Source organism: Rhinolophus sinicus, chromosome 2 (genome assembly GCF_057876585.1).
Source record: "Rhinolophus sinicus isolate RSI-liver-muscle chromosome 2, RSI-T2T, whole genome shotgun sequence".
Taxonomy (NCBI): Eukaryota; Metazoa; Chordata; class Mammalia; order Chiroptera; family Rhinolophidae; genus Rhinolophus; species Rhinolophus sinicus.
This window is the reverse complement of record NC_142502.1, coordinates 52,665,991-52,687,336: the sequence shown is the minus strand read 5'-3', so window position 1 is coordinate 52,687,336 and position 21,346 is coordinate 52,665,991. Positions and strand designations below refer to the sequence as shown.

Here is a 21,346-nt window from a genome sequence, read left to right as displayed (position 1 = left end):
TTTTCTCTATCTGCCCTTTTCTGGAATAGACAGCCATCTCCAGGAAAAAGTGGCCCAAATGCCAGGATCACATTTTCTGGGTTTATTTCTGGACCCAGATCTTGGCCCCGTACTTCTTCATTGCTTTAGAAGTACTCTGATGCAGTCAAACAGTTTTATATTCTACGGTTTTTCTAGCTAACTACCCTGTTTACCAATTTATGAGAAGTGGAACTCTGAACTTTTTCAGAATCAACAATTTTCAAGATAGCTATTTTCACAAATACTCCTGAAAAACGTCCTGCCACATCCAATACACAACAGGCCTTTATTATGCTAAATGCCTACCTACCCTTACTTCCATACACAGAATTTCCAGATCCTGCTAATTTCTTTATATGTTCCTTCTCTAAGTCACTGCTTTATAAATTGCTTCCCACCCTTGGTTTTGATTCCTCACTTTTTTCATGACAAAATCTTATTTCCTCAACAACTCAAAAAACATAATAGATCACGAATTCCCTAAACCACATGCTACACGTATAAATCATTCCTGTGCAACCTACCTTTTGATTCATACATTTTAAAATTGAGTTATTAAAGGTAAAATGCATAAAGATGTTTAAACCCAAATAAAGCAGAGGTTGTAAATTAGAGAAGGCAAAACTAACACGTCTGTGTATGGCAAAATAATTTGAATACTGAAAAAAAAACTAGTTCAGTTCTAGTTGAGTCCTGACCTGTATCCAGACCAAAGTAAAACCATTAGACCACTGTGTTGTGGCTCTGGGTGAGAGATTTCCTTAGCTGATTAGGGAACTGGTGGGTCTTTCTACTGACCTTCCCATCATTCTTGATTTCCATCCTAGTTTCTACCTATACTGTGAAAATCTTATCAACTTCCTAAAAGGGTAATTTAAAACTCTAAGTAACAGAGACACATGACTAATACAAGATACATTTTTTGACTGCCACTCTCAATCTTGACCTCTTTATTTTCAAATATGTTTTTATTTGAAGCACATAACCTGCTCAAAGAATGCAGGTTAATATGATTATGTTTATTTTTAAAATCCATAAAGGAGACTGACGACAGTCAGTATTTGGATAAACAAAGATTAAGGACTAAGAATACTATTTTTAAGTAATTTATCATACTTTCTCCCTAAAGTTAAGTTTTATTATTACAATAATCTAGAGGGAAGAATAAAAAAATTGTAAATAGGTATGGGACTATATTAAATATAAATCTGAGAGAAAAAAATACTTAAAAAAAAAAAAAAGCTGTCAGTTGCAAGAAATTGTCAGCATCAGAGGTAGCAAAAACCATATAGGACTTTTAGTTGTATTCTCAATACTTTATTTATTTATTGAACACCTACTGTACCCCTTGCACCATATTAGGCAGTGGAGTACAAAGACGCTGTGATTTCTGGAATCCCCATATCGTTAAGGTATTCACAGTCCATCGGGGAGGGGACAGGTATAAACACTTATCCAAACAATGAGGAAGTACTCTAAAAAAGTATGGAATAGATGATAACCTAATGGAACACTGTCTACTAAAATTAGAAAGGAATTACAGAGGACAGGAATGAAGCCTAAGCCATTTCTTCAGAGATGAGAAGCACTTCAGACGAACACAATGGGGAAAGTTATTTTAACATACAAATGACAAAGGAAAAAATACAGTAAGCACTGTTGAGAAAATTAGTAAACACTGCATATGTTAAGAGTAAAGGTTGCGTGTGACAGAATGGAAAAGAGATAAAAAGGTAAACTGTTTCAATTCATAAAGAAACTTTTCTTATGCCCATTCTAAGAAATTTGATCTAAAGAACAAGCTGCGAACAAAAATGAGCTTTGCTTTGCTTTTTACAAAGAGCAGTCTAGTCACAGTGACCGAAGTTAAAAGAGAAAGGAAGTCTGAGGCAATAGGCTACTGCAGTAGTTCAGACATGAGATGGTAAAAGCTTAAGCTGAGGCAATGGTAAGTATGTAAAGGGAGTGAATTTAAGAATAGTTGAAAAGTAGACTTAACAGAATGACCTCTACTACAAGGAAAGGAAAGAATTTAGGACTTCCATCATGCTTCTATTTCAAAATTTGGGTCTAGGCCTACTTTGACCACAAATCAACCACAGGATTCATTTAACCTTTATGAGCCCTGTTTCTTTACACCCAAAATGAAGGGATTGGACCAGATGTTCCCTGATGTCCCCTCCAGCTTTAAATACTCATTACTCTGACTACTCAATATATTGGTCTTAAATACCTCATACTGTTATATTATACTCAATTGAAACATAAGTGATTGTTCTTTTTTATTCTCCTGTTCTACCTTTTTAATACACTAACACCAAAAATATCTGTGGTGCTAGAGGTATCACAAAGATGTTTTTACCAGGACATTAATCTTTTCAAAGCTGCTAGTTTTAATTATATTTCCAGTATCAGCAGTATTTTTATACTCTAACCTCTGACTACAAGAAAAGGAAAGAATGTAGGATTTCAGAAAGAGTGGCTGACTACTAGTCAACGATTCTCTAAAGATAATAATTATTCAACTGAAACACAGCATTGAAAAGTAGATATAATAGAGCATTCACGTAAATCCAGCCCTAAGATTTTATCTGTCATGAAAAATATTGTTTTGAGACATTACATATCAAAATAATAGATTCCTTAAACACATCAGTCAACAGATTAGTCTCCGAATATGAAGATATGCTTAATAAGAGCTTTTTTAATAGCTTTAATCAACAGGCGAAACTCCTAAGTTTATGTTTAATCACTGGTTTTTAAAACAATAATGTTTGACTTACAGATATTCAGGAAGTAGTCTATAGGGTAACTTTTTCTTTTTTAATCTTAATTTCCACATTATTTATATAAAGAAATAGTTTAGTCACAGTACTGAATAAGCTCAATATTTTATTACTGTTTTTGTTAAGTATTCTAAACAAAATATGCCAAGCACTACTCTAAGAACTGGGGATGGAGTGTTGAACAAGAAAAATAAGACCCTCTTCTTATGAAACCTACATTCTCATAGCAAAACACAGGCAATAAACAAACAGGTAAATTTCAGACACTGATAAATATTTTGGAGAAAATGTTACCGAGGGTTATAACATACAGAGTGACTGGATAACAACTTAAGATTGGATGGTCAGTGAGGGCCTTGTTAAGGAAATAATTTCGTAGGTGAGTTCAGAATACCAAGAAAGCATAAGCCTACTGTAAGAATACGATAAAAGAACATTCTCAGCACAGGAAACATTACAAAGACCCCAAAACAGGTACCAACTTGGTAGGTTTGAGGAAGTGAGGCAAGGCCACGTATCTGATGCACAATTAGTGAGGGCAATTATGAGTGGCATACAGAGAGAAAGGTGGAGGTCAAATTATATAGGGCCAGAGTACATCACTTGGAACTTTTTGTAGGTACAAACCTGAATTGGAAAAATTCAGAATTACAATAGTGTTAGCTATGCTTTTTAGTTATCAGTCTGAAATGCGATGACAAAGGTCAATGAATAAAGTCATGTTTTACCTAGGGGTTTAGTGTTATTTTGTTTGGTTTTGAACCTTCGCAGAGTAACCTGTGGAAGGTAGATAGTATTACAATCTCTAATTATAATTTCCTTCAAATACAATCACTCAGTGAGAATGTGAGTGCATGACAGGAGTTGAAGCCAAGTTCAGCCTCAGTGTTGCCCCTCACTGTGTCCTAGGTGGCATGGCTTTTAAGGTTCCTTCGAGCTATATTAAAATTTTAATTTACCCAATCGTTATTTCAAGCAAGAGTGGTTTTCAAACTCTAAATTCCTATGAATCCCTCATGTTTGATTGTATTCTAATTACTAGTTTACTTTTCTGCCTCCCTGACTCTATCTTAAGCTCCTGGATAGATAAGATGGTCTTTCATAATTATGAATACTTGCCTGGAAATTTTGGCCTTTCACTCTATAGTACATAATTTTAAAGAAATCTATTTTTTATTGGGTCTCTAAAAAATAAAATAAAACAGAACTATACCTATTTGTTTTGCAGCCTGCAATATATCTTTTAAGTCTTCATTTACACTTTGCATTTCACTCTTCTCCAGTTTTTCATTCAAAAATTTTACTATCTTCTTCCATGTTAAGTCCAAACCTATAACTTGTTCATGAAGTTTAGACCGCTTCACCTGAAACACAAAGCATAATAAGGGACATACTGGTTAAAGAGTTTCTCAAACCCATCATTTATTGCACATATTTTGCATTACATTATACAACTTGGCACTATCCATAAGAATTAAAAATTGTGTCTATTCAAATCCAAATTTACAGCTCCCAGGAGCCTTATTTAAATAAGATTTAAAAGAATCTCATTTGTTTAAAAGATATGCTTAATAAGAGCTTTTTTCACAGCTTTAATCACAATGAATAAACATGAAATTATTTGCATATAGCAAAATAAAAAGCAAAAAGTCCAACATTCGGATAACAACAGCTAACATCCCACATACCTCTTTTTAATTTTCTGCTTTGTTTTTAACAAAGCTTAGATTATATTGTATATAAGAACTTTATGTCATGCTTTTCGATGAAAGACATTTAAAGAAAATTAGATGCCTATGATGAGTTCAATATATTCCAATCAGCATCGCTTTCCGAAGTATGATCCTAGAACAGGTTAGGCATCCAGGAGAGTCTTATCTATATACACTCTCTTCTTAAGACTATAAATCTTTCTATTTTCAAGAACTGACACAGAAAGCTATAATTTTTTTACTTCATAACACTGGCCTGGATCCATGGATTAAACTTCATGAAATCTTCTGACCAAATGAAAAAGTAGTGAGTCAGACAGAAAACTGATTGTCCTCTTGGTTGTAACGATGATATTGTATAATTCACTATTACTTTCTTTTCTCAGTTTTCTAATTTAAAATGGAGCTAATTAATCTGGGTTTAGGGGGAGGAAAATGGGCAAGTGTAGAGATGAAACAAAATCAGCCATAAACTGAATTAAGTTGTTATAAGTGTCACAGTACATAAAGGTTCATCTTACTTTTCTCTCTCTTTTGTATATGTTGACTACTTCCCAAGATAAAAAGTTAAATTAAAATGAGCCTCATTATATCTGCCACTTTCTTCCCTCAGGCAAGAAAAAAGTTTTAAAGCCTACAAGAATAAATAAAATGACACGGGGTAAGCATGTAGTCCGTATGTACTTTCAAGTTTTAAACTTTTCTGTTGAATCTCTAATATAAAAGCACCTGTAAAGGGAATTCACAGGTGAGGAGAGGAAGTAATTCAAGTTTAAGATAGCAATATTTATTAATGATATAAAATATATACTTATTTTAATTGCTGTGAAAATGCAAAACATCTCACATCATAAAGAAGGTTAACTGTCTTGTGTGTAGCAAAAACACTATCATCACCTTTAGAGGAAAAACCTACTTAAAGACTTACAAATCTTTTCTTCATAGTCTCAATCTTGAAGTGAAATTATTAATTGTGAAACTGCATGAGGGCTTAAAAAATAAAATTCCAACCTAGTAGGAAATAATGTTAATATTCAAAATAGAGTCAAATAAAGAGTCAGCAAAGTAACTGTTGTTTTTTAAAAAAACATGGGGCCAGTTCCTACATATACACTTGGCTCATTCCTTTATATGTAAAGTTCACATACCTTCAGGATTATAAAGTCCACAACAATTATAAGGACCAGACAAAAGTCAATTATGAGACCAACTGAGTATAAGAGAGTAAAATTCATATTTCCCATATTTCTGTCCATTAAATAAGGAAGACATGGTATATACACACAATGGAATACTAATCTGCCATAAGAAAAGATGAAACATTGCCATTTGCAACAACATGGTTGAATCTTGAGATTATCATGCTAAGGAAAGTAAGTAAAACAGAAAGAGTCAAAACCCATGACTTCACTCATATGTGGGATATAAAACTGAAAGCAACAAAGGAACAAGACAAACAAAGAAACAAAAACACATAGCCACAGACAACAGTTTAGTGGTTAACAGAGGGTAAGGTGGGAGGGAAAGGTGGTAGAAGAAGGAAAAGGGGGTCAAATCTACGTATGGTGATAGGAGAACTGACTCTGGGTGGTGAACACACAATGCAATATATAGGTGATGTTTTATATAAATGTACACTTGAAACCTGTAATAATTTTACTAATCAAGATCACCCCAACAAATTTAATACAAAATAAAAAATATATTAAAAAAATAAGTATTTTACCAGAGACCTAAAAACTTAAATGATCCAGAGGTAAATTAACAGATTAAATTAGAAAATTAACTGGGGCAAGAACCTTAGCAACTGAAAAATTAACAAAGGATTCAACATTATAGTTCTGATTATTCTCTTTGACAATATAGTCATTATGTGCTTAAGATAAATAGTCCCATTAGGAAACATCAGTATACTCATTCCCCTTCTTGGCAGAACACCAAACAATATTAAAATATACCATTTTAAGCACACAGAACTGAGAAAAAGAATGTTAAATATGTGTCCGTTTCCTATAATGGTATTCATCTGAAAAAGCTTACCTTTAAGTCAGCCACTTCTTCATTATAATTATCTTGCTTGGTGACATTTGAAAAGGAGCGCAAGGCTCCTGTGAGCCGAGGTAAAGTCATCTATTACTCAATCAGTGATCCATACAATGAGAAACCTGAAACTGAAACAAAACAAGATAATATTTACATATTCGGAGGAGGCGGGAGTGGTAATCAAATTCAAAACACTGATCTGTACAAGAGAAAAAAGAAACCAATTAGTTAAAAAGCAATTGCTACCAATGTTGAAAAATTCTCCTGACACCTTTTCTACCCATGAAGTTTTTTTCATAACACACTGGCTGTGTTTGGAAAAAGAAAAAGGAAACGACAAAAAATACTTGTGCGTGGGTATTACTAAAACATTCCTTAAATGAGTTCTACAGATTTCTAAGTACAGGCCTCACATATTATGTTACTAATAACACAGAGAGAGGAAAGCACTTGCCCATCTTTTCTGTTTTAGGCTCACTGATTTCACCTCACATCCTTCTTGAAGTACCAAGCATGTTTCCACCTAAATGCAATTGGATTAGTGGTTCTTTCTGCTTGGATTGATCCTCTGATGTTCATGGCAGCTGACTGCTTGACACACAGGTCTTGGCACAAAGGGAAGCTCCTGAGAGGGGCTTTTCTTGACCACTCAATGTAAGACAGGCAGCTTCTCAGTTACCATCTATCAAAGCACAAAATTTCAATTCTCTTTATAGCATTAGTTAATATTTGACATTTACTTAGTTATTCACTTATTTATATGTTGTGTCACCCAACAAAGATAAGGTTCATAAGAACAACAAAAAAGACCTTTATTTCACTGATCTCCCCTAGCGAAAAGAACAGTACTGAAATATTTTTGGCACTCAATAATTATTTGTTAAATAGTAAAAGGGAGAAAACAAGATAATGGTAACAGGAAGACTGAAGAGAACAGGAGAGGAAAGAATTAAAGCAGCTGAGGGAAGGGAGAACTCTCAGGGAAAGAAGTCAGATGACCTGATCTCATCTCCTTGTTTACATGCTGATAACTAAACAACTAGCCTCTGGCAAACGGACTAATAATATTTACTCTGAGGGGAGTCCTTATCTATGGAAAACTCTTAGAGGTTATCCTGGTTTAAGACACTTACTTTAACAAAACTACAATTTACAGGTTTATAAGGCACAGCTCCCTGGAGAAAGTCGCATAAGCTATACAAGTCTCTAGGACAGTTCTCAAATAGGGATGATTTTACTCCCAAGGGACAGTTGGCAATATCTGGTGACATTATGAGTTGTCACAACTGTTGGTGGGGGTACTGCTGGCTTCTGGTGGGTATAGGAGGCTGCTAAACATCTTATAATGGAAAAGACAGCCTCCCCACAACAAATAATTATCTAGCCTAAAATGTGCAGTTTATGAAATTCCACTCTAGAGTTAAAAATAATCTAGAGATATTTTATAACCCAGGCACTTCCCACAGTGTGAAATGACCCACGAACCTCAATTAAGAGACCTCACTGACCACTGAGTCAAAGAGAGTGTGACCAACGTGGCAAGGAAAGAACTAGGAGGGCCATGTAGAATGTCTCAGACTATTCCCTGCTTCTGTTCTTCTTGATTACTTATATCCTTTAAGTTACTGCAAAGTTTAATACTTGGAAAAATTTCTGACTCCAAACATCAAAGACCAACATCAAAGTGAAAATCCAGTAATTGATCAATTGCTGATAGGTCACACCAACAACAATTCAGTAAACATATAAGGGACTTGAACAGTGAAATTAGTAAGTTTAGTTTAATGAGCATATACAGAAACCTGTACAACCTGTATTTAATAACTGGAAAATACACATTCTTCTCAAGTACATTAGCAATAGTTTAAAACCATCTATGTACATTAACAAGGCCATAAAGCAAATCTCAACAAATTCCAAAGAATAAGAAGCATATAGATTAGGGGTCAGCAAACTTTTCCTGTATATATATATATATATATATATATATACATATATACACTGTATATATATATATATACACACACACACACACACACACACATATATTCTATATGTATATAATAGACATATATAATATATAATATTACATATACAATATATGTAATATATTATATATTACATATACGTAATATATTATAATTATATAATATACATTTTATTATATATATTACATATAGTATATAATACATATTACATATATAGTATATATAGTATATTATGTATAGTATATATAATACATACATATGTGTAATATATATAATATATAATTTATATATATTATATATATTATATTATATATATATAAGCGAGAGAGAGAGAGCGCGTGCGAGCAAGAAGAATTTTGGGTTTGACAGCCCACGGCGCAGTCTCCACCACATATTCTTTGCTTTACTATTATTTTTTAACGATACTTTAAAAGTTCAAAAATCATTCCAGGGCTCAGGGCTCAGTTTGCTGACCCCCAAGGAGGTCATATTTTCTGAGCAAAATCAAATTAGATTAGAAATCAGAAACAAGAAAGATAAATCAAAAAACAGATGACTACCTTGCAATTCAATAAGGAAATGATATCAGAATGGCTGGGGGGAAAAAAAACAGTTGAATTCTCTGTTGCACACTGAAGACTTTCAATCAGGAAAGTAGAATGATCCAGTTTAAATTTCAACTACCAATTGGGATTGAATCTTGGAGAACATTTCTGGAAATGAGATGATTCAGAGAATCATGTCTGGACTTTCCTAGATAACATACTTTCTGGAACATTTGCAAGAAGAAATCAAAGCAGGAATCAGTGGAGAGCACAGAAAAGAGATTCTCAAGTTTTAGTACGCATCAAAGTCAGCTGGAGGGGTTCTCAAGTTGCTGAGTCCCACCACCGCATTTTCTGATTCACCCCCAACTTTCTGATTCAGCAGATCAGATGGCAGGCACTGAGATGGGGCACTGTCAAGATCAGAATTCAGAAAACATCAGCGTTGTATATATAATCCACTATTATGCCACTTTAAAAGGGGGTGACATTCCATGGTAAGTCCTAGAGAAATTTTACCTTTTTTCCCCTACTTATATTGTACCTTATTGCTACCAACTGGTTAATGCTGTGGAGTCATATCACAGGCACACTTAATTATTTGAATCAAATACAACAGGCCAAATAAAAGGTATAGACAGACAAAAACAACACGAGCGATTCTGCCCCCTATTGCACACACTGAATACATGTTCCGAAGTAAATGGAGGATCAGCAACAAGAATATATTGTTCCCTTAGTCTGTTTCAATCACCACATGCATCTCAAACTGTGAACATATTGCTACATTGCATGACTCCAATGTTTAAAACTATGTTCCCTTTCTAAAAAAACATACAACATGGCAATCAAACACAAGCCAACTTTTTCACCTGGTTCATCTGAAGAAATTGTGATACGATCCAAGTCTGGAGGAAAAACATCGCTGCGTAGGACATACTGAGAGACACCATGGTGTGGCAACCTGGTGTCCTCCCGAGGGATGTTCAAGGGAAATTTTAATTATTCATTTTTTCCACCCAACAAGTTCACTTTAGATCCTAACTTATTCTTAAGCAAAAAGCAACTGCTCTTGAATAGTTTCCAATCAAATTAGGAAACACACTTGGAGCATGGAGAACAGAGAAAGCAAGGCAAACATAAATACACACATATATAATTTTTATATAAATCAAAATATATAATGGTTTATTAAAAATAAAATTTACATGAGGTTCTTATTCTCTAATTTAGCCCCCCAACTACTAGCTTAGTTATATTAACTCCACATTTCCCACTCAAATGAGCGGAATAAACCTAGACAGGCTCATAATCATAAACCAAAATGTCTTTGTATTACAGAAGAGCCCCACAGTTATATTAATTTTACTTTTAACAAAGGGTAAGGTAAGCAAAGCTTTTCCTTTAAATGCCCTTGGAAAACAAGTAGCTAAAATAACATATCAGCACCAGATGAGAACAAGAATAGTCAGAAAGAACATCCTACAAGGCTCATAAATTACTCTAGAGAACACATGGAGCAGACCCCTACATGCCGGGCAGTGTGTGTATTTTCTTTCTCCCCACACTGATCCAGTGGAACAGGTCCTGGCCCAGATTATCTGAGCAAGGAAAAACTCTCGTTTCACCCCAGTTTATGGGCCTCTGTAAAACAGACCCAAGAAATTTATGCCTGTCCCTTAATAAGCCTTGAAAAGATTAATCTGAATTGAAACCGTGCATTACTCCTCTCAAGAGGTGCCCCATACACCAAACAAAACTCTAGCAACGCTCTGGAACCAGCCTTAGCTGTTTAGAGAAAGGGTTTTCCTGACCTTGTACACTGGTTTCTCTGCACCACAATTACATGGAGCACCATTACATTCCTGAATATGAGCTCAGCAACTGGTGATCCTGTGAAATCTAAATCAAGGTTTTACACGCAAACAATTAGAATTATATACTCCAAATCCCAAAAACATATTTATCAAAAGGTATGATGCCCTTAATCTTCACTTATTATTGGTTTGTGCATAATAGGAGAAATTCTTCAAAAGTCCTACCATTGACACTATGTAAAAGAAGTTAGCTGGCACACTTAGGTAACAGCAGAAGACATCTACTTCTCTCTCTCAAGTAGAGAAAAACTAAACACTAAAATCAGGACTCAGTGAATTTATGTGCTAAGAAAGAAATATAAAAACAGATAATTCATTGGGCATTATGAATTAGAACAAATACATAGACAGTTAAGAATTCTATTGTGCTACAATGCCCTACATCATGCTTTACTTGATCTTTCTAAAAGTATGTACTGCCGTGACCATTATTTAACATTCTCATCTGAAGTGCTTGTTTCAATATTTATGAATAAAAACTTAACAACTTATAAAAGCAGGGTACTCTTTCCTTTATGGTAAGTTATATCACTCAGAAGTGTACCCTGACAAATATTGTCTACAAGAATGTTTTTTCTGTGCTTTGCTCTAAGCTAGGAACTGTCACTTCCGTATCAGACTCCATACTCTAGTACAGCTTCCTAAACTGAAAGATGTTTGAAAGGATTAGGCCCATATTGATCATTCTTTCTTCTATTCTAACTTTTAAGCGATTTTTCTCAGCAATAAATTATAGATGCTACAACTCAGAAGAAAAACAGGTGTTGTCAATGACACCTCCAACTTTTAAAACTGAATTACTGAAACACCATACTTCAAAATGCATCAAAACATTAGGAACATATTTTTGAAATTCACTTTCTCTGATGTTTTTAAAATTATAGCATATGTCCTTAAATTTTCAAATTGTAATGTAATCACTTCTCTAAGGATTGCTAGTTAATTTTTACAGTGAAGATATTAGAAAAATCATATTTGTTGACTTTTTAATAAAAATGAATCTGTATAGGCTGAACAATGATTTTTTCAATGTTTTATAAACTTTTCCATAAAATAACTATCACTAAATCTGGATGTTGCTTTTTGATCTTAAAAAGTACTTTTAAAAAAAATTATCTGTACTGCCTAATGTCAGTAACGTTATCCAATTTAAGCACTTTTTTGGACGTTAAGTGATTTCCAAATAGTTGAAGATATCTGTCATCCTACTGTAAGTCTTTTCTTCACCAAGTTAATCAGGCCCATTTCTTTCCATCACCCCCTCCTTATGCCTTGGTTTATATCCTGTCCCACAGAAATACATATGGAGAAACATGCATGAGAACTACATACACAAGCTTCAAGTAGGGAATTGAGGGAGAGAAGATAGAAGTACAAAAGAAAAAAAAAATAGCAATAGTTTTCAAAAGAGAAAGATCTAAAACAAATAGGCAAAAATTAATATTTGTTAAATCTGCACAATGTTTGTTCCGTTATTTTCTGAAATTTTCCACATTCTTGAAATATTCTATAATTAAAAGTTTTAATTAAGTTTTAAACACTACCTGAAAATTCTCAGGCTTATAAGAGACTGAACATCTGAACAGTGAACATGTGGGAGCTCTTTAACATTCCCATCCACAGTGTGTTTCTAGTCCATTTAACCCAAATCAGTTCTGCCATTCCAATCCAGTCTACCCTCCATCCTCCTTAGCATAAAAGATGGAAGCAGATTAGTTAAATAAACCTATTTTCTCTTTTTTAACGTCCTAGCACTTGCCCCAGGAAACAGACTGATGAATATAGCTTAAAAATTGTTTTTGCTAAACTTAATGTTTCTTCAAGAATATGCATCCCTGTTCTTACTCATTTTCTTTCATCTGTCCTTGGTTTGTGTACTCTCTCTGTGTTCAATTCATATCCTTTAAAAACATCCAGGCATACCATATCAGTTTCTTAAGATACCTCCTTCTTCTTCTTGATCATCAGAGTTGCGTGTGACAGACTATATTGTAAGGACTATGTTGTCAAAAGACCTAAACTCTGATAATTTACTTTGTGTTTATACTTTCAGATTAAGACTCATACAAACCTTTCCTCCAAATTACAGCTGCCAGATTTAACAGATACAAATATAGGATATAAAGTTAAATTTGAACCTCAGGTAAACAACAAATAACGTAGTATAATATGTCCCATTTAGTATTTGGGACATACTTGCATGGGACATACTTATACTAAAAAATTATTTGTTGTTTACCTAAAATTCAAGTTTAATTCTGCATCCGGTACTTTATTTGGTAACCCTAATCTGAACATTTAAAAATCTGTTTTCCTTCACTCTCTGGCAAATACTGTATCTTCTTAAATGAGGGGTAATAGTATGTAAGAGGTCTTCAATTTTTGAAATAGGTACCAACTTTTTAAAAGTTTAAATGGGAAAAATGAACACAAAATAAGATTAGACAAGTCTGGAGTGGTAACACACCTTAGTAGACCATTTGTAAGGGCAGCTTCAAAGAATTGAGAAACAGCAGGTTGATCAGGGTGAAAAAAAGGAAATTTCAAGATGGTAATTTAACCAAGGAATGCTGAAACCAAATTAATTCTCATAACCATCTGTAAAAGAAGGTATTAACTGAAGTGTTCTTCATCCCACTTTTAATTCAGTATGTTAAAAAATGTATATGCAGGTGGTAAAATGCTTTTATCCATTCATTAATTCATTCAAGAAAAATTTATTCAGTGGGGATACAGTGATAATGTTGCTGGAGTGAAACTGTACCCCCCCTCCGTATCAGTAACATTTTCGTCTCTACTGGATCATTTCCTAAGCCTAAAAATATGCTGTAGCAGCTCCCGTGTTGAAAAATCTCTGCTGAATCCACAGCCCTCTTCAAGTAACATCCCACCTCTGGGCTCCATATCTAGGAGGAAAATGCCAATCCAATCAGTCTTTTCTCTCCACTGTTCCACCAAAAGAGTTATTAAGATCACAAACAACCTCAACATAGTCAAATTCAATGTTACTTTCAGTACTTGTTTGATCCCTGTCAGGAGTTTTCCACCCAGCCTTTCTAGATACGGTTGCTTCACTTGGCATCTAAGACACGAACATGTCTTGGTTTTTCTCCTACATTACTAGCACTTTCCTCTCCAGTTGATTCCTCCTCATCCTTCTATCCTTTAAACATTGTTGTGCCCCTAAACTCAGTGCTCAAAACTTTTCTCTAGCTACACTCAGGTGATCCCTTTCTCAATAAATATTTGTATAATGGCTGGATAGATGTGTTGAAAGGAAAGAAAAAGGGAGGCCAAAGCTACCCCCCCCCACACACACACACACAAAGCAGTATTTCAGTGCCTGGATTCCCATATTTATTTTTTTAAAGCTTGTATCATCTTTATTTCAAGACTTCAAAAATATATTTTCACAGAAATTAGTCTATTTATTTATTTATGTATTTATTTCAGTCCTTAAAAAAAAGATGGTAATAGCCAGCTTAGATAATAGAGTTCACCAGATGGAGGAAAGAATCAGTGACATCGAAGATAGAAATCTGGAAATGACACAGATTAAACAAGAGAGAGACCTGAGAGTTAAAAGAAATGAAAGAACTCTATAAGAGCTTTCCGACTCCATCAGGGGCATACCAGAAGGAGAAGAAAGGGAGAAGGGAACACAGAGTATATTCAAACAAATAGTCAACGAGAACTTCCCAAACTTGTGGAAAGAACTGGATCCTCAAATCCAAGAAGCAAATTACCTCAATCCCACAGGCCTTCTCCAAGACACACTGTATTGAAGCTGTGAAAAATTAATGACAAAGAAAGAATGCTCAAGGCAGCCAGGGAAAAGAAGACAGTAACCTACAAAGGAAAGCCATTATATTATCATCAGATTTTTCAGCGGAAACTCTACAAACAAGTAGGGAGTGGCGTCAAATATTCAAACTAATGAAGAAGAGAAATTATGAGCCAAGAATATATCCAGCAAAGATATCCTTTAGATATGAAGGAGGAATAAAGACCTTTCCAGACATACAGAAGCTGAGGGAATTTTCTAACACACGTCCTGCACTACAAGAAATACTGAAGGAGGCTATTCGACCTGAAACAAAAAAGCAAAAGAATACAATACCATGAGTAGTATTATGAACAGACAGAAGCAGGATATGGCAACCCCTACACCAAATAGGACATTATACATTTAAACATAACATACAGGGTAAACAAGGAAAAAATAAATAAGTAAAAAAGAGAAAAAAGACAACTTGCTACTGCAGTGCAGAAATCAACTCACAGCATAAATAGGGATTAATTTGTGACAATAAAAACATAAAATGGGAGAGAGTAAAGGCCTGAACTGGCACAGGGAATGGATAAAGTAAGCATACTGAAGAAAATGGAATACTCTAAATACGAAACTTTATTTTACATAAACTTAATGGTAAACACTAAAAAAAAAAAAATCCAGAACTGAAATATGTAACATAAAAAAAGAAAAAAATGGAGGAAAAAATCATAGAATATCACTGCACTGGAATAACAGACAGCAACAAAAAGGCAAAGAAACAATGGAGACACCATCCTGCCAGAAAGCTAGAGATATAATGATAGGAAATTCTCATATATCGATAATCACCCTAAATGTAAATGGACTGAACTCACCAATAAAAAGGCACAGAGTAGAAGAATGAATTAAAAAAACTAAACCCAACCATATGCTGCCTCCAAGAGATATATCTCAGCTACAAGGACAAATACAGACTCAAAGTGAAAGGGTGGAAACTGACACCCCAAGCAAATGGCATTCAGAGAAAAGTAGGTGTAGCCATACTGATATCAGATGAAACAGACTTCAGGATAAAAAAGGTAACAAGAGACAAAGATGGACATTTCATAATAATAATGGGGACTACACAACAAGAAGACGTAACAATCATCAATATTTATGCTCTCCATCAGGGAGCACCAAAATATACTAAGCAACTACTAACAGAACTAAAGGGAGAAATCGACCAAAACACAATTATAATAGGGAACCTAAAAACATCATTGACAGCTATGAATAGATCATTAAAACAGCAAATAATGAAATAGCAGCCCTAAATAACACATCATATGAAATGGACATAACTAACATTTATAGAGCACTTCATCCTACAACACCAGATTATACATTCTTTTCTAGCGTACATGAAACATATTCAAGGATAGTCCCATATATTGAGACATAAAACTAGCCTCAGCAAATTTAAGAAGATTGAAATAATCTCAAGCGTATTCTCTGATCACAAGGCTTTGAAATTGGATTATCAATTGCAAAAAGAAAGCAGGAAAAACCACAAATACGTGGAGTTTAAACAACATACTTTTAAAGAACACTGGGTCAAAGAAAAAATAAGAGGAGAGATAAAAAAAAAAATACATAGAAACAAATGACGATGAAAAGACACCAAAATTTTGGGGATGGAGCACAAGCAGTTTTAAAAGGGAAATTTATATCATTACTGGCCTACCTCAAGAAAGAAGAAAAATCCCAGATCAATTACCTCAAGTTACACCTTAAGGAACTAGAATAAGAAGAACAAATGAAACCCAAAGTCAGCAGAAGGAAGGAAATAATAAAAATCAGAGCAGAACTAAATGAAATAGAGGACAAAAAGACAACACAAAAAATTAATGTGACAAGAGCTGGTTCTTTGAAAAGATGAATAAAATTGGCAACTCCTTGGCTAGACTCACTAAGATAAAAAGAGAAAAGACACAAATAAACAAATTAGAAAGAGGGGAAGTTACCGTGGATGCCACAGAAATACAAAGGATCATCCAAGAATACTATGAAGGATTATATGCCACCAAATTCAATAACCTAGAAAAAAAGGACACGTTCTTAGAAACATATAGCCTTCCTAGGCTGAACCATGAAGAATTGGAAAATCTAAACAGACCGATCACCAGTAAGGAAATTGAATCAGTCATTCAAAACCTTCCCAAAAGCAAAAGTCCGGGACCAGATGGCTTCATTAGTGAATTCTACCAAACATTCTAAGAGGATCTAATACCAATCCTACTCAAACTCTTCCAAAAAACTTAAAAAAATACAATAATCCCTAACTCATTTTATGAGGCCAACATTACCCTGACACCAAAACCTGGTAAGGATAACACAAAAAAAGAAAATTATAGACCAATATCTCTGATGAACACAGATGCAAACATCCTAAACAAAATTCTAGCAAATCAAATGCAACAATGCATTAAAAAGATTATACATCACAACCACGTGGGGTTCATCCCGGAAGCACAAGAATGGTTCAACATACGCAAATTGATCAATGTAATACACCAGATAAACAAAATAAAGGACAAAAATCAGATAATTATATCAATAGACACAGAAAAAGCATTTGACAAGATACAACACCCATTTATGATTAAAACACTTAATAAAATGGGTATAGAAGGAAAATACCTCAACATGATAAAGGCCATATATGACAAACCTTCAGCTACTATCATAATTAATGGTGAAAAACTGAAGCCCTTTGCTCTATGCTCAGGAACACGACAGGGCTGTCCCCTATCATCTCTGCTTTTCTACATAGCATTGGAAGTCCTAGCCAGAGCAATCAGGCAAGAGAAAAAAAGAAAAAGCATCCGAATTGGGAACAAAGAAGTTAAATTGTCACTTTTTGCGGATGACATGATGCTATATATAGCAAACCCTAAAGACTCCACCAAAACACTATTAGAAACAATCAACGAATACAGTCAAGTTGCCAGCTACAAAATCAATGTACAAAAGTCCATTGCATTCCTATATATTCACAATGAAATCTCAGAAAAAGAAAAAACAAAACAAAACACAATTCCTTTTGCAATTGCAACAAAAAGAATAAAATACCCAGAATAAACGTAATCAAAGATGTTAAAGACTTATATACTTAAAACTATAAGACACTTTTAAAAGAAACTGAAGAAGATACAAACAAATGGAAAGATATTCCATGTTCATGGATTGGAAGAATCAACACAGTCAAAATGGCCATATTACCCAAAGCAATACACAGATTTCATGCACTCCCCATCAAAATCCCAATGGCATTTTTTAAAGAAATAGAACAAAAAAATCATCAGATTCGTATGGAACCACAAAACACCCCGAAAAGCCAAAGCAATCCTAAGAAAAAAGAGAAAAAAGAACAATGCTGGAGGTATCACACTCCCTTACTTCAACTTGTAGTACAGAGCAACAATAATCAAAACAGTGGTACTGGCAGAAAAACAGACACCCAGACCAATGGACTAGAACTAAGAACCCAGAAATAAACCCACATAAATATGGACAAATAATTTTCAACAAAGAAGCCAAAAACATGCAATGGAGAAAAGACAGCCTCTTCAATAAATGATGCTGACAGAATTGGAAAGCCACGTGCAAAAGAATGAAACTAGACTGCTATCTGTCACCATGTACCAAAATTAACTAAAAATGGATCAAAGACCTAAACATAAGATCTGAAACAATAAAATGAATAAAAAATCACATAGGTACTAAACTTATGGATGTATATGGTTCAGAGAGCATTTTATGAATTTGATCAGAAAGGCAAGGGAAATAAAAGCTAAAATAAATAAATGGGACTATATCAAACTGAAAAGCTTCTGTACAGCAAAAGAAACCATCGACAAAACAAAGAAGCAACCGAGTGGGAAAATATTTTTGCAAATAGTGCCTCCGATAAGGGGTTAATATCCAAAATATATAAGGAACTCACACAACTCAACAACAACAACAACAAAAAACCAATCCAATTAAAAAATGGGCAGAGGACCTGAATAGACATTTCTCCAAAGACATATAAATGGCCAATAGACATATGAGAAAATGTTCAACATCACTAATCATCAGAGAAATGCAAATAAAAACCAAAATGAGATATCCCCTCACCCGTTAGAATGGCTATCAACAAGACAAATAGTAACAAGTGTTGGAGAGGCTGTGGAGAAAAAGGAAGCCTCATACACTGTTGGTGGGAATGCAGACTGGTGCAGCCGCTATGGAAGGCAGTGTGGAGGTTCCTCAAAAAATTAAGAATAGAATTACCATATGACCCAGCCATCCTTCTCCTGGGTATCTACCCAAAAAATCTGAAAACTTTTATTTGTAAAGATGTATGTGCTCCAATGTTTATTGCAGCTTTATTTACGGTGGTCAAGACATGGAAACAACCAAAGTGTCCTTCAATAGATGACTGGATAGAGAAGCTGTGGTATATATACACAATGGAATACTACTCTGACATAAGAAAAGGTGAAATAGTATCCTTTGTAACAACATGGATGAATCTTGAGATTATTGAGCAAAGTCAGACAGAAAAAGTTGAGAACCATTTGATTTCACTGATATGTGGTATATGAAACTGAAAACAACAAAAGAACAAGAAACAAAAACTCGTAGACACAGACAATAGTTTAGTCGTTACCAGAGGCTAAGGGAGGAGGAGGGTGGTAGATGAGGGTAAAGGGGATGCAATATATGGTGCTAGAAAGAAAACTGAGTCTGGTTGGTGAACACACAATGTGATATATAGGTGATGTATTACAGAATTGTACACTTGAAATCTATGTAACTTTACTAACAATTGTCAGCCCAATAAACTTTAATTAAAAAAAAAATAGAGATAAGACGTATTTTTACAAACTAAGAAGTTTATTCAAACACAGAAGAAATTAAAATATAGTGTGATTTATTCAATTCATATACCATTCTTCTCAAAGAACTCAAGAACTTATACATACAGAAAAGTAATTGCAAAAATAGTATTTGAGTAAGCTTTTTCAAAATCTCAAGTTAATAAAGCAGAAAGCAAAACAAAGATAAAAGAAAAGTCAATAGTTGCTAAAAAAAACTATGGTAGAAGTTGGCACATAAGGAAAATCATAATAGAAGAGTGTAGGAACAGCTGTCACTCATTTAACTGACATTTCTTAACTAGTATTTCTACTACATGCTAGATAGCAGGTGGGTGGCCATGGTGAGCAAAATTAATATGGTACCTGCCCTTGTGAAGTTCAGTCTGGTGGGTAAGACAAGTCAATTGAACAAGCAATGTCAATACAAAATAACACTTTTATAAAAGAGGGCAGTAAAGAGTGTGCTCAGAACACAGAAAGGAGGCTTGGAAGGGGAAACAGCTTTCTTAAATTGAGATTTCAAGGATGAAGAGCTGGTCAGGTAAAGAGGGCAATATATTCCAGCTAAGGCACAGGAACATTTCACATTCAAGGAACTGAAAACATGACTGTCGTGGAGTGTAGTGGTCAATGAATAATGAGACAAAAGATGGAGCTGAGAGATAGGTAAGAAACAGGTCATGAAGGGCCTTCTAAATCACATTGTTTAGAAATTATTCTAACAGTAAGAGAAATTTCCAATAGAGTTTTTGAATTGAGCTGTGTTTTAATAAAGATTACTATGAGTGCAGTGAAGGTAATGGGCCACAGGAAGACAAGACCCGGAAGAAAAGACCAGAAGGCTGTTGCAGCAATCCAGATCATAGAGGAAGATGATGGGTTCTGAAACTGAAGTGATGGTAGTGATTTAGAGAAAAGTGGATGAACTTTATAATTAAGCCAATTATGCAAAAGGAAAAAACTTACTCTTCTTAACTGGCAGAATACTGACATGTATACTACCTGTTTGACCAAAGGCAAAAAAATCAAGTCATCCATCAAGTAAAATGATCTGCTCCTCTTTCAATGCCAGTTACATATAAACACTGACAGTAACTTATTCTTGCAAAAAGCCCTGTTTTGGTCAACTGGAGCCATGGTACGAAGACAAACCCTAGTCAAGATTCTCTATTACAAAGGTGCTGGGCTTTAGAAAGTTCCATAAGCACAAACACTACCTTGAGTTCCTAGACATGAATGACGGAATGATAAAAGTAAATGGTGCAGCAGGGATGAAGAAGGCTAAACCATAAAAAATAAATTCATTCAAGTAAGATTATTTAGCCTACACTTAACTGGCATCTCTACGCAGACTTTTTCTAATGCAAGACTATTATTAAAACCATCCTTAAAAATAAAGATACATGAACAGGAACACAATCCAGAGTAGAACCAAAAGCTGAATTCTCAACTTTTGACAACACTTTGAAAATCAGAAAGATGATTTCGATCCATGAAAAATGAAGTCTGGTGACAGAAATACCGGCTATTCAATCTAACTTATGGAAAGAAATGACTACTAGTTTGAACCGCACATGTGATTCATTCACATCAAACTTTTGGCTACCGATAAAATTATGCGTCTTTTAAACCAAAGAATAGCAAAACACACGAACACACTGCATTCAATGAGTAAGTTAATTTATGATAAGA

At 34.4% G+C, this 21,346-nt stretch overlaps 1 protein-coding gene across 1 annotated transcript in view; it reads right to left on the bottom strand.

Moving 5' to 3' along the window:
- ASCC3 (activating signal cointegrator 1 complex subunit 3) overlaps positions 1-21,346 on the bottom strand; it is a 300,443-nt gene that overhangs the window by 278,151 nt on the left and 946 nt on the right. The window contains exons 2-3 of the mRNA XM_019738872.3: positions 6,560-6,690; positions 4,021-4,171 (exon numbers count right to left, since the gene is read on the bottom strand). Coding sequence (XP_019594431.3) covers positions 4,021-4,171; positions 6,560-6,649 — 241 coding nt within the window. The 5' untranslated portion in view covers positions 6,650-6,690. The remainder of the gene's footprint in view (positions 1-4,020; positions 4,172-6,559; positions 6,691-21,346) is intronic.